This window comes from Myotis nattereri (genome assembly GCF_964212035.1).
Source record: "Myotis nattereri genome assembly, chromosome: 3".
Lineage (NCBI taxonomy): Eukaryota > Metazoa > Chordata > Mammalia > Chiroptera > Vespertilionidae > Myotis > Myotis nattereri.
Genome location: NC_138077.1, coordinates 211,407,366 through 211,421,020, shown reverse-complemented (window position 1 = coordinate 211,421,020; position 13,655 = coordinate 211,407,366). Strand labels below are relative to the sequence as shown.

General features: G+C 54.3%; 1 protein-coding gene across 4 annotated transcripts in view; it reads right to left on the bottom strand.

The window, feature by feature from the left end:
- The window catches only part of CLSTN1 (calsyntenin 1), a 56,901-nt gene that overhangs the window by 1,666 nt on the left and 41,580 nt on the right, over positions 1–13,655 (bottom strand). For 2 of the 4 annotated variants that reach the window (XM_081086800.1, XM_081086799.1), the window contains 13 exons: positions 12,745–12,894; positions 12,457–12,642; positions 9,984–10,232; positions 9,545–9,666; positions 8,205–8,367; positions 5,658–5,714; positions 4,133–4,290; positions 2,978–3,126; positions 2,491–2,717; positions 2,025–2,195; positions 1,588–1,733; positions 529–664; positions 73–257 (listed from right to left, as the gene is read on the bottom strand). In XM_081086800.1, the coding sequence (XP_080942926.1) occupies positions 73–257; positions 529–664; positions 1,588–1,733; positions 2,025–2,195; positions 2,491–2,717; positions 2,978–3,126; positions 4,133–4,290; positions 5,658–5,714; positions 8,205–8,367; positions 9,545–9,666; positions 9,984–10,232; positions 12,457–12,642; positions 12,745–12,894 (2,099 nt within the window). The remainder of the gene's footprint in view (positions 1–72; positions 258–528; positions 665–1,587; positions 1,734–2,024; positions 2,196–2,490; positions 2,718–2,977; positions 3,127–4,132; positions 4,291–5,657; positions 5,715–8,204; positions 8,368–9,544; positions 9,667–9,983; positions 10,233–12,456; positions 12,643–12,744; positions 12,895–13,655) is intronic. The other 2 variants (XM_081086802.1, XM_081086801.1) reach the window with 1 other exon arrangement.

Sequence of the window (13,655 nt, the reverse complement as noted above, 5' to 3'; positions counted from 1 at the left end):
CTGGTGGCACGGCCTCAAACAGGCCTCTCTGAGGTGAGTCCCGCTCTGACCCTGGCCGCCCGCCGCGCCCACCTCCATGGGGTTCACGGTGATGGTCAGGGCGGAGTCGTCCCAGTCCATCTCGCTCTCCTTGCCGGTGTCCTGGTCCCGCATGGTGCGCTGGTGCGCAGCCCGGATCCGGAACACGCCCAGGATGATCATGAACACGAGGAAGCTGACGCACACCACGATCACCACGGTGGCCGTGCTGGGGACCACTGCAATGGGATGGACGGACGGGTCCTGGCCATGAACCCCACCGGGCACCGTGCCCACCACCTCCCCCGCACAGACGCTGGACGCTTCCCTGGACCCCGTGGGACAACAGGAAACGGGAAAAGCTCAGCAGCGCCCACAGCCACGCCCGAGCCTGTCCTCGGTTGGTGCTTCAGGCTCCTTGTGTGACCTGGACCACAGCACCTGGCGGCCAGGCTGCTCTGAGCAGGAGCTGGGCTCTTGGCAGGAGGGGGGAGGGGCCCACAGTCCTACCTGCGAACGGATGGGGGTTGGCCAGGTTGTGACCCGAGAGATCAACGAAGGAGCGATGCTCAGGGTGGACGAACTGCGGCTGGGCGGCCATGTGGCTGGCGTGCTCCATGGGGTTGGCCGTGTGGATCACGTTCACCTGCGGCAGACAGAGAGGCAGCTGAGTGTGCGAGACGGACATGCGCTCAGACGGACATGTCCCCCCTTTGGGGGGACACCAGCGGCCCCCAAAGCTCCCCGGACGGTGCTGGTGAGCAGGCGGGAAAAGGACAGGAGAAACCAAGGCAAACACTTAGATGCTCTGTGGCAAGGTGACACCGTCACCCCCAGGAATGTATCACTTCAAGTAACTCATCCTGGCAGCACTTTCTAGAAGAATCCGACTGGGGAAGAGCCACAGGGCGTCTGAGAAGCGCTGGCCGGGCTCTCCCTCGTCCCCGAAACCACAGCCGCGTGCAGGAGAGTGCAGGTCGCAACCGCTCATTTCCTTTTAAAGCGTGACCCTCTGGCTCAGAGCTCCCATCCACTGGTCTGCTGTGAGCTTAGCCTCCTGCTGCCAGGAGGTCACGTGGATGCGGGATTCCAGAAGTATGTGTCCCACAGAAGCCTGAGGGACAGAGGGTAGCTGAGGAGGCCCCAGAGACCAGCAGGGAGAGGCCCTCTGGCTACCGAGTCACCATAGCAGACCCTGGGCCGGCCCCGCGCCAGCAGCCTCACCTGAGCGCGGATCTCCTCACAGCAGCGCCTCACCAACTGCCAACAGCCTCACTCCCGGTGCTGCTCTTCCTAACACAGGTCACACCTCAAACAGCCCTGGCCCCACTCCCTGCACCTGCTCTCAGCTCGACCAGCTCCCTCGAGAGGCTCCAGGCTCTCGGGCTGAGGCACCCCATGACCTGTCCCGCGCCCCCCGGCGTGTCTGACCAGCAGCAGCCTCCAGGCTGGAAAAGGCTACACCCCTGGGACAGACCCAGGAGTTGCTGCCACAGTCGCTCTAAACATCGGCATTTGCCAACCCCAGGGCCACGCATGGGGCCCTTCTCCAGGGGAGCCTGCACTCACCTCCACCTGAAACTCATTGCTAATGTAGCGGCCATTGAGCTCGGAGCAGACGAGCTTGAACTTCCGGTCGAGCAAGGACCTGGAGTTCCAGTTCCGATAGCGCAGGAGGTGCAGCGCCTCCTCGTAGCTGGCCATGGTGTCCACGCCTGCAGGGGAGCGAGACAGGGCGGTGGCTGAGCTGGGAGCACGGCAGGGCCAGGGCCGCAGGCAAAGGCCGGCTGGAGCCAGGCACCGGGCTGCTGAGCCAGCGGTCACTGGCTTTCCAACTGTGGGAGGGACCCAGAGTGTGCAGGGCGTCACCCTCCTGAGGACGTGACACGAGCCTGGCCTCGACCACGGTCAGGACTGGACATGAGGCAGGGAGTGCTCGCGCCCTTGCCTGCCCCAGGAAACGCCCTCCAGGAACCCTGGGGCGCTGAGAGGGCAGGGCCTCTCACCTGTGAAGACCACGCCCAGGTCGGAGCGGCTCACTTCTATGCCCTTATGCTGCAGGCGGGCCATGTCCACCTCCAGGCTCTCCTGCTCGGGGTTCAGCTCCTCGCCCTCCACGGTCACCTCACACGTGTCCAGGTCGTGCACGATCTCCTCAGACACCAGGGACTCTTGGACTGCAGAAGCAGCCCGGTTAGGAAGACCTGCCACTGGAAGGTCAGAATGGGGGACCCTGTCCCCTGAGGGGGGGACCCACCAGCAGATGTCAAGCCAGAAAAATCAAAGGACCTTCCAAGTGGGTTTCCAAAGATCGCAATGAGCTCTGCCTTTGTGTCAGAGTCCAGAAGCGTCCAAACATTCAAGTCTCCCAACCCCCCAAGAACAAGGGCCCCAGGCGTGGGCCCCAACAGTGGTCTCGGCCGCTCAGATTTGAGACGAGGCCATGAGCCGTCCCAGGCTGACGGGCCGTACCTGTGGGGTCCTCGTCCCCTTCCCCGTTGGGCTCCACTTCTCTGGTGATGGTGCTGATGATCCGAAGCTCAGGGAAAAGGAAAACCCCCTCTGAGCTTTCAAATTCAGAAGCTGCTCGAGCAAAATGGTGGACGCCGCTCAGGCTGATCTTGGGCTCCTCTGGCTGCAAAACCATCACTGAGCCATCGACCGGAGGGATCAAGGCGCAGGCGGCCTCATTAAAACACCTGCACGGGGAGGGGAAGGGAAGGTCAGGGCTCTGAGAGGCACAGGGAGGGCACACAGGGCTGCCACAGGAACAGGAGACGCGGCCACTCCCAAGGCCTGCTTCCAACTGTCACCCACAGACGCCATTCAGACGCTCGGGGAACAAGGGACGGTTTGTCTCTTCTTACAGAGGGAGGCTGGGTTCTTAAAAAACCGAAGTGCACACATTTCTCCTCCAGTGCCCGGGGGCAGACAGGCCCCTGGGAAAGCCAGCACACACCTGGCCGTGCTGGTGAGCCGGAGCCTCCGGACGCCGGGGGTGGGGAACTGCCGTGAGTTGAGGTAGGCCACGTGCCGCAGGGCCTTCTCCAGCTCCCCCACGTCCTCCGCCTCCACCGTCAGCACCGACCGGCCGGGGTTGGCTTGGACCTGAAATCGTGCCAAAGGGAGAGAGGGGGAGTCAGGTTCTGACTGCAAGAAGCTGAAATCAGAGAAAACCCCTGTAATTGCGCTGACTGAGACCCTCTCCTGCAGGGCACCTTCTCAGGCGCACAAGTATGTGGTGCGAGAATGCGTATTTGGTCTTCGTCCTGGTTTCTGGCACAGGCGCCTAAGACCCTAGGAATTTCCTGAGACAGGAATCTTTCATTATTCACAGCAAGTCCCTCCCAACCACCCCAGAGTTTCATTAATGAGGTGACTCTTGGTGGGGCCCTGGTTTCAGGATGGGGGCTGGTTGCCAGAGGAGCCAACCACGGAAGAAGTTGAACTTCAGCCCCACCTCGAGCTATGGGGACAGGAGAGGGGCTGGAGAAGGAGTGGCCCACCAGTGGGCAATGTCAACCACGTGACGGAATCTCATAAAAACGCTGAGCAACAGGGTGGGAGCTCCTAGCTGGTGAACATGGGAGAGGCCAGGAGGGCGACACTCCTGGGCAGGGCGTGGAAGCTTCATGCGCCCGCCCGAGCTCCTTGCCGTGTACATCCCTTCCGGTTGGCTTTTCCTGAGTGTAGCCTTTACGATAAACTGTTACTAGTAAGTAAAATGTTATCTGTTTCTGAGCAGTTCCAGCAAGCTGTTGAACCTAAAAAGGGGAGGGTGTGAAGACTGTGGGAAGCCCGGACTTCAGCCAACAGAAGTGCAGGGAACCCAAGGGCAGATTCCTGCGACGGGCCCTGAAGTGGGGGCAGCCTAGTGGGCTGAGCCCTCACTGTGAAGCCTGAAGCTAAATCCAGGAAGTGTCAGAATGAAGTTGCTGGACGCCAGGAGAGTGGGTGTCCAGAGAACTGGGGAATTGGCTGGTGTGAGAGGAACAACCTACACATTATGTGTCAGACATGTTACAAGTTTAAACGGCTCAAGACCAATCACAGATCAATCCTTTGCCAACAGCCCCCTCCTTGGGTCTAGAAGCCAGGTGCATGCCAGTGTTACCTTCACGCCTCTGCCGCCGTCTTCGGGGACTTGCAGGTCTAGCCCCTCTTTGCAGGTGTACAGACAGTCAATCACCTTCTTGTCTGTGAGCTTCCCAGACCGGATGGTCAGGCCAGCCAGGTCACCTCGGAAAAACTGGGTCATATGTAGGTCACCACCTTTGGAACACGGGGGGGAAAGGCAGGTGGTTAGGGGTGCAGCCCAGAGCCCCTGCTTCATTTCTCAACGCAGTGTTACTGGTGGTGGCAGCTTGATGGATGGACATGCGGGTTAGTTCAGACCAAATCCTGTTAGCCTTGCAGTCTACATGGAAGTGCAATGAAAAAATTAACTCCTTTGTGATCATGCATGTGGCCAGGAGAGGAGAGGATTCGGGGGTCTCTCACCCGAAGCCTGGAAGCCCCATGAGTGTCCCACACATCTGGCCACTCACTGGTAAAGGTGGCCTAGCCCACACCTGTCACCATGGTGCACAAGTGACACGTCCTACTCGCTCCAGCCTCTGCTTGTCAGCCAGCTGGCTCACACTCGGGCTGCTTTTTCTGAGCATGCTCAGGGATATGTACACATTTTTTTTTTGAGGGGGGCGACCCACACAACATGACTAGGAAGAGAAAGGGATGCACTCAAGCCGCGGATCAGGCCTTGCAGGTGGCTGTGCCGAGTGCCATCATGACCGTCTCCTGCTACTGAGGATAACTGGGAAGTGAGGATGGTGGACAGGAAACGAAAACCCAGAAACTGGCCCCTGACAGACTGTAGCACAGACCCCTACACCGGTTCTTCCACTGACAGAGAAGACACCAATTTTCAGCAGCAGGTCTCATTCCCAATAAGGACACTAGATAACACTATAAATCACTGCCAGGGACTGAGATTTCTAGGAAACATGTTTAAAATTTAATATTGCCCTGGCCAGTTTGCTTAGTGGTTAGAGCATCAGCCTGCGCACCAAAGGGTGGCAGGTTCGAATTCTGTCAAGGGCACATACCTCAGTTGCAGGCTCGATCTCTGGCCCACCGGGGTGCAACCAGTTGATACATCTCTCTCACGTCAATGTTTCTCTCCCCCTCCCTTCCACTCTCACTCAATATATACCCTTGGATAAGGATTAACCAAAATAAAACAGAATTTAGTATCAGTCAGGTTAGAATATCTAAAAACGAATCTTTTCCTGTCTCGTGGTTCAGCCACCTGAGAACCCGGAGGTACCCCCAAACCTGGCCTATGAGATTTCGGCAGGGAGTCTCATGCAGTGGCATCAGGGTAAAACTGGATGAGAAAAATAAAAATCCCATTAGTGCACTGCCTTAGAGTCATTTGCTCACTGTAACTGGGCTCCGAACAGGCAGAAAAGGGAACCCCATGAAGCAATGGTGGGGGTGGGGGTGGGGGGGATAATGCAAAGCAGCTCAGATGGTGACTGGGACCAAAATGCAATTGGGCATTTCATGCAGAATGTGCGATGACTCGACGTCTGTATTTAAATGAAAAGCAGTGAACCAGAGGGGGAAAGTCCAGCAACCTGCCGGGGCCACAGGCTCGGGCTCAGTTTCATTGTCACTTTCAACTCCTGAGTACTCTGCAGAGAAGCAAGACAAAGAAACAGGAGAGGACCCGTTAGGCTCTTCACAGTGGACCTTGAAAATCCCTATTGAAAAGCTACCGAATGCAAAATGCCGAGAGAAAAGTTCCCGTGTCCCCCTTGGGGACATACTCAGCCTGGAAGCAGGTTTGTACTTGGTCGCCTTTTCCCAGAAGCAGTATTTGCCACCCCAGCTTCCACCTCCCCACACCCTCCTGGCCAAAACGGAGGTTGGATTCAAAGTCAGATGAGGAAGCGCCTGTACACTGAGCTGTCTCCTCAGCCTGGGCGGCTGGCGGCCACAAGGAGGCGCTCACTGACCGCAGAGACGCACCGACTCCGGCAGGGCCGCATAAGCGCCCACAGGCTGGTGTCCGCAGGGCTTGCAAAAGTACATCTCTGCAGAAAGCGCAAAACAAGTTCACGTCGGTCTAGACTTTAACCTCTCAGTGGCAGAGAAAAGAAGGCATTTTCAACTACTTTTACCAAACAGGGAGGGAGTCAGAGGTTAAGGAATTCCCCCGAGAAACAGGTCATCACCCACGGTGGGCCTGGGCTCTGACCACCCACTGCCCCTGGAAGGGGTCCAGGTCCAATAGGCACGTCCAGGGCCGGAGCACAGGACGTCCGCTCCCAGGCCGGGCTGTGGGGCCGCCTGTGCTCACAGCCCGAGCGCTCAGTGCTCCCGTGGCTCCTCCACGGCATGCCATCAGCCCGGCTCTCCATGGGGTTTGTCAGGGAAGTGGTTTCAAATCCGCTGCAAGGGGCAACGGAGAGCTTCCTCCCTATGAATTCCATCTTTACGAAGCTGTGCTTGGTTTGGGAGTTTAGGCAGACTTTTCTGGCCGAGGACATTGAGGACCAAGGTAGAAAGCAACGGATGAAGGTGAAAATGGCCATTTTGAAGGCAGAACTACTGACATGAGCAGGGTCCCAGGACAGCAGGGTGTGACGAGGGGGATGTTTTAACCCAACCAACAAAGCTCCCAGAATGTAAAGTAACATTTAGGTTTGCCCTTGAGTTTGTATTTTTAAGAAATTTCTGTATCCCTAATAATTTATTCCTCATTCCTTGGTCTCAATGTTTCACTTCCTCATGGATAAATTGTCACCAAAATTAAATACGGGAATTCACCGAAGAGGTTCGCACTACATGACTGTCTTATTCCTTTTCATTTGAAAGGACCTGCAGGAAAATTATGAAATTCAAATTCCCATAATAGAAACAAAGCTGTCTTAGAAATCAGGCTCTTTCACAGATGTCTACCTCAAAGCACAATGTCTCCAGAGGGAGGAAGCATTAGACCCACTTAGCAGGCGCCTGCAGGGACCTCACGCACGGTCGAGTCACGGGCCAATCGGGGCCAAGAACCGCGAAGGTGGAGCGAGGGATCCCTCACTTGAATGGGAAACATTACAGGCTTCTCTTCACTAACTTCTCACAGTCCGTGTTCCTTTGGTTGTAAATGGTCAGCCACAAACCACAGTGGTATCAGCAGCAACGGCGAATCTGGCCCAGAGAAAGCGCTGCTCTTTCCCGGTCGGGTGGCACTGCGGCGACGCCACAGGAACCGCCACAAGCCGGCACTGGAAGTCACGCAGGCATCGGGCTCCCACGGAGGCTGCTCTCCGGGTCTCGGAGCAGCAGTGTGAACATTTCACACATCCTGTCTGCTCATACTTTGGGAACTGCATTTCAATTTAATTGGTTCCCTTGGAAACCTGAGGAGGGGTCCAGAGGCTTCCCCAGGCCACGGTAAGGGCTCCAGGCACAGGAAAGCTTGCGACCCCTGGTCCAGAGGTCAGAGCTCGGCCCTGGCACAGCAGCTTCAGGGCTCAAACCCCAGCACCACGATGACTCAGCTGGGAACAGGGGCTCACTGCTGCTCAGGGCCTCGGTAAAATAGGGATCCAACAGCTCCCACCACAGACGCGTTGGAAGGGTTAATGAGAGGACTATGTAAAGCCATCGGCACACGGCCTGCACTCAGGAAGCACAGACCGAGGTGCTGTTGCTCTGGTGGCTGTCGTCACAGCCGTCCCTGGTTGTCCAGCAGGGACGTCCACGAACCCTCTCAAACATGGCACTTGAGGTGTCCCCATCAGGCTGTCAAGCGCTAACGGCTCCAGAAGCGTCACCCGGCCAAAGCACACGGCCTTTCTGTGCCTGACGGCTGCCTCCATGCTTTCATAGACTTTTCCACAAGCTGATGAATTTATAAAATTTATAAAATGTTCCTCAGTTACACCCGCCCTCTGTGCAACATTCCCTCCCAGGCTCCGAGGAAGTGTCCCTTAGCACACCTGCAGTGAGCGCCCACCAGTGGACGGCCTCGGTGATGCCCCAGAAAGACTGGGCCCAGGAAAAGGGGTGAAAGGTAAAGGAAAGGAGGGTGAGGGGCTGAGAAGAGCCTGCTTCCTCCAGCAGAGCAGACAGAATCACTGACTGCCCGAGCCTTGGGGAGAGGGGGTGCCCATGCCTGTTACCTTGCCAGCAAGCCCCAACCACGAGCTGAGTCTCGATCCTGGACGGGTGAAGTGGGTACTCCTCAGTCACCGAGAAGGGCTCGTGAGAAACTCCGTCCACATAGAGCGTGACCCGCGGGATTTCCACGTTGAGGACGTAGTGATGCCATTCCTCATCGCAGACCTGCGAGAGGCAGGGGGAGGGTCAGCACCTGGGCGTCCACCTCCCTCTCATCCAGACACAATGGCAGCGCTGCACCCCGGCGTACAGGTGCTGCGGGGGTCTGGGGCACTCGGAGAGTAAGGCTGTACTTAACATACAATATCCCCAGCAATCCTCAGGGACAGGGGACCACGCGGACCTGACGGAGAGCAGGGGAGAAAGGCAGTGGCTTCTGACCTGGGACGGCGGAGGGCCGAGGCATGTATTTTTAACACCATGATAAACGCTAGCCAACGGTCATGCTGACCAACTGTGCATTTGAAAGTAGTCAAGCCTCGGTTCTCGAGCAATTCGGTTCTCAACCAAGTTGTTCACAGAAAAAAGGTCTCAGCTGTTGAACAAGGCTTCAGTTCTCGACCCGACAGCCCTTTCATGCTGATACCTGTATGATCAGTCATACATCTCTCAGGCGACAAACAGAGGAGAGATGCGTGAGTGTGAGTCAGTTTGCCATTAAACCTCTGGCTGTTAACATCTCAAGAAATTGTGCCGTGAATATTTTGGTGTGTTTTTGCTTTTGGGGGTCCGGAACGGATTAATTCCATGTGTATTATTTCTAAAAGAAAAAAATGGCTTGGTTTTCGAACAAATCGCTTCTTGGACAGCCTCCGAACGAATGAAGTCCGAGGACGAGGTCCCACTGAACTTGCTTTCTCACTCAGAAACTGCTGGGAAAGGCATGACTCTATCGAATGGAATGTCACATGAGCTGACAGCAAACCCGCCAACTCCCTCAAGCTAGTGGTTCATGTGGCATCTGAAAAGCTGGAGATGGCTGGTTCCTTGGAAACTTTAAATGTTCCTTGGCGCCTGAATCCGCTGAGGCCCTGGGGCGCCGTGGCACCTTTTGGGAGGCAAAGCCTTAAGTAATGAATAAACAAACACAAGGATCTCAACCACAATTTGTTAGCAAGGGCTGCTTTATAACACGGTTTTTTTAATTTAACACGTACAATTTGTATATTAATGTTTTATGTATAAAATACATACATGTAAAAATAACTTAGCCTTTCAGTGGAAAGGAGTTGATTTGACCCACAGACACAGAAATCGTAACACTGTAAGTATACACGGCCGGGAAGCAGCCAGCCCGGGCCCGGTGGCCGCAGCAGAATCGGCGCGTTTCCCATTCCCTCACCTGAGTGAGCTTCCAGTGGAATTCTGCAGGTTTGTACTTCTTCTCTCCTGAAGGATCCTGACGGAGAAGGAAAATAAACCGGCAGCCGTGGACAAAGAGGGAATAATGGTGCCGGTTCATATCTGCAGAGAGAAAGGCGACTGGTAAAATTGCCAACTTAAGACCCAAAGGAGAAATAAAAGCTATTTCTTTAATGGATTTTGAAGACACAGTTTTATCAGCATTGATGATGCTGGGCCAAGGCAGGGTCAGAAACAAATACACTTGGGTTTTTACTATCAAATACCCAAATGCCAGGGGGATGTGTTAGGACAGGCCGCCCTGGTGTAACCATCCAGCCTCAGGGGAAGGAGTCCAGCAGTCACTGCGGGACACGGAGCCCGCGCTCCCCCAGCAGCCCCCGCGGGGACACGGAGCCCGCGCCCCCCAGCACGTTCACCTGTTTTGTCGGAGCTGCAGAGAATCGTCTCCTTCCTGCGGCCGAAAGGCCCGTGCCTCATCCACACGGACACCGTGAAGGGCTCTTTGGGGTTGATGGAGACGACGCCATCCGGGATGCGGACTGCCTGAGTGCCGTTGAACTCGAAGACCTGGTCGCTGTCGTGGCCGTTGTCCGTGGGGAGGCCCACGGTCCAGTTCAGGGAGCCGCTCGGGGAAGGGAGCAGCTCGGCAGTGCCGGACGCAGCCCCTGAAAAGCACAGGAACTGGGTTCGCTGGGGGTGAGCGCTGAAAAGGCACCGCCTTGCCAACCGGCACCGACGCACTGCCCTTGTCTCAGGGTCTATGCGGTAGCTAGATCCACTTTATTTTTCTCAAAAGGAAGGGTTTTTATGACAAGCAAAATGTATAAGTGCTAAGCGAGGATATTTTTTTAAAAGCTAGGAAGAAAAAATAAACCTGTAAACCACAATTAACATTTGCATATGAGCACGTCCAGCCCTCTATGAATATGTGCATTTTATAGAAACGGAGGCCCGTGTGCACGCGCACGTCCCAGTCATCGCACGGGTGTGCCCTAGTTCAACGACCTGACCTCCCTGGTGGATGCGGTTGTCCCACGTTTTCCTAGGGTAAACCTTCCCTTGATGCACACCTTTGCGTGTCTCCATGATCATTCCCTTAGAAAAAATTCCTAGAAATGGAATTACTAAGCAAACAAAGCATGAAAAATTTTACCACTATTGTATGTATTGTCAAGCTCAAGTAAAAAAAAAATTTGCAGAAGATTTTGCAAGCTCTCCTGGTCCTCACGTCTCAATTCCCAGGAGCTGCGTGACCTGGCTGAACAACCTGGTCTCTCGAGTAACACTGACCTCAGTCCAAATCCCAGTCGGTCACCTCCCTCCGCCTCCATGAATTCCTCCGTAAGAACCAGGTCCATACCACCCCCGGCAGACAGTGAGCACTCAGATATGGAATCCCTACCATTCTTCCTACCTTTGAACTGTCCTGCTGAGAAAGTGTTCATTTAATACCATAAAAACTGGCACTATGAGAAGGTAGTTTCATACATTATACTAATATTCAGTTTAAAATTAGAGCCCATTCCAGATCTCTCAACTGACAGAGTAGGTATATGGTTACGAATATTTAGACTCAGTCATAAAACTCCTGGGTATGTTCATCGCTGGGATGCGCCAGCAGACAATATACTTTCCCCTTTTGCTTATTCACCATGTAACCATTTCCAGTTAGTCACGAACACTGCTGCTTAAATCTAGCTGCTGTTAGCCAGCCAGAGAGAGGACGGAAAATGCTCCCCGCAGAGCTGATGCTGAATAGCTCCTGAAACACACTAGACCAGGGGTGGGCAAACTTTTTGACTCGAGGGCCACAATGGGTTCTTAAACTGGACCGGAGGGCCGGAACAAAAGCATGGATGGAGGGTTTGTGTGAACTAATATAAATTCAAAGTAAACATCATTACATAAAAGGGTATCGTCTTTTTTTTCAATAGTTTCATTCATTTCAAACGGGCCAGATCCGGCCCGCGGGCCGTAGTTTGCCCACGGCTGCACTAGACCCTTCTGATATGAAGAGGCCATGTAAGTCACTGGCATCATCTCACCAGGAAAGTAAATCTTCTTCCTCAGCATTTTCCATGACAGGCAGCCATACCTCCCATTGAGATAAACCAGAAAACTTCCCGCAACCAACGGTGGAGTCGGAGCCAGCTTCCTGCCAGGCCCCAGTCTTGCTGCCTCTGGCTTCTCCACCCCAGGCCTGGGCATATGATCTGTGGCTATACTTCTGCACCCCAGGTCTGGGTATATGATCTGTGGATATACTTCTGCACCCCAGGTCTGGGTATATGATCTGTGGATATACTTCTGCACCCCAGGTCTGGGTATATGATCTGTGGATATACTTCTGCACCCCAGGTCTGGGTATATGATCTGTGGATATACTTCTGCACCCCAGGCCTGGGTATATGGTCCGTGGAGACCGTAGTTAGATGTGGGTGCTTTTGGTCTTGATTTTCTTCTTCACGTTTGCCAAAAACTATTGCATTACCTGTAGTTTTTTTCTCCAGTCCTTAAATAATCATCCCGTTTCATTTAAAACTCCCTCCACATATGTGTAATTTCTATTTTGATGATTTTCAATGTATGGCAGAGAAATACTGTCTTCAAATCAGTGGTTCTTAAAAAGGCACATAAAATAACGTTTTGAACAGACTTCCATGGGGTTATGTACCCCCTGAAGCCCACCAGTAGGGAAATCAGCCGGTGAGGCAGCAGCAGCCGTGTCAGAAAGTTAGAGTCTGTTTTAGCTCATGATCGTGAAGCAACACACACACGCGCGCACACACACACACACGCGCGCGCACATACACACACACGCACACGCACATGCCCACACGCACGTGTAAGGTCCCTCTCGCCCTCACTGCAGACCGCAGGCCTCCTTACCACAGAGCCGGTGAAGGGACTTCTCAGAGTAGGTGTCGCGGTCACAGCCTTTCCCTATGTGGCTGGTCTCCAGCTCCACCGTCACCTGCACCGAGGCCACCGATTCGTCACACGTCTCCAGGTGGGCGTTTGGGAAGAGAGCCAGGGCGCCCGTGCCAGGCTCATACTCGACCCTGCTGTCCCATCCTGCATCGGCCCGGGTAGAGGGAGAGGGGGAAGTTCACACATCAGGTTCTGTGCCTAAACTTTAAGAACAGGGGTGAGCGCGGAGACGAGAATGGGGCTCACCTTGCCACCCGGGGGTGCAGGTGGGCTTGATGCTGATCTTTACCAACACGTCCTCGGTGGCCCTTTTCTTCCCGCAGTCGTAGGCTGTGACCGTCAGCTTGTACTGGTGCTCCTTCCCGTAGCTCAGCTTCTCTGTGCTCTTTATGTGACCTTCCAGGGCGAGAAACAGTGAGGACCCACGCCCGGGCTGGTCTCCCCTCCCCGTCCCTGCTGACACACACAGCGCGCGTGGTCCCAGCTCCGGAAGCACCGACAGGAAACACCCCAAGTCACGACACTCCCCTGGCTTCCCGAGCTCTACACTAAACCGTCTCGGAGCCCATGCAATTCAACTCCATCCCTTCTTACAGACTTTTGTTTGTTTCTATATTTACTTGAAGATTTACATATAAGAGAATAAAAGACAAAATGATTCAAATTCTTCAAATATTAAATACAAGACCAAAGCTGCATTAAATACTTGTTACAGACTTACATTATTAGCGAGAGAGAGAGATTTCCTACCCCACCCACCCGAGAGAAGCCAGCTTTTGACCATGAATACAGGTGTCTGCAAAGTGTTTGCCGTGCCCGTGATTTCAGCAGAGAATCTGGACTGCGGGTTAACGATGGAGACATGCATCATCCTGAAGCCATAACCTCATAAAGAAGTTAAACTCTAGAATGAGCCGATCTCGATCTGTTCAGTTACTGAGAATCTGGCAATGAAGTATAAACCTTCACCTTCAAGATGAGGCAGAAGATTCAAGTCTAATGGAGAACAGAAAACTGGGCCCAACGAAAGGTCCATCTTACTCAGATGCACGCTGACTGAAAAGGGAGAAGATAAAAAATAGCCACATGCTGGGCAGGGACTTCTATTAGACTTTGAAAAAGGAACGGCCCCGCCAGAGAACACCTGGCGTTCAGGG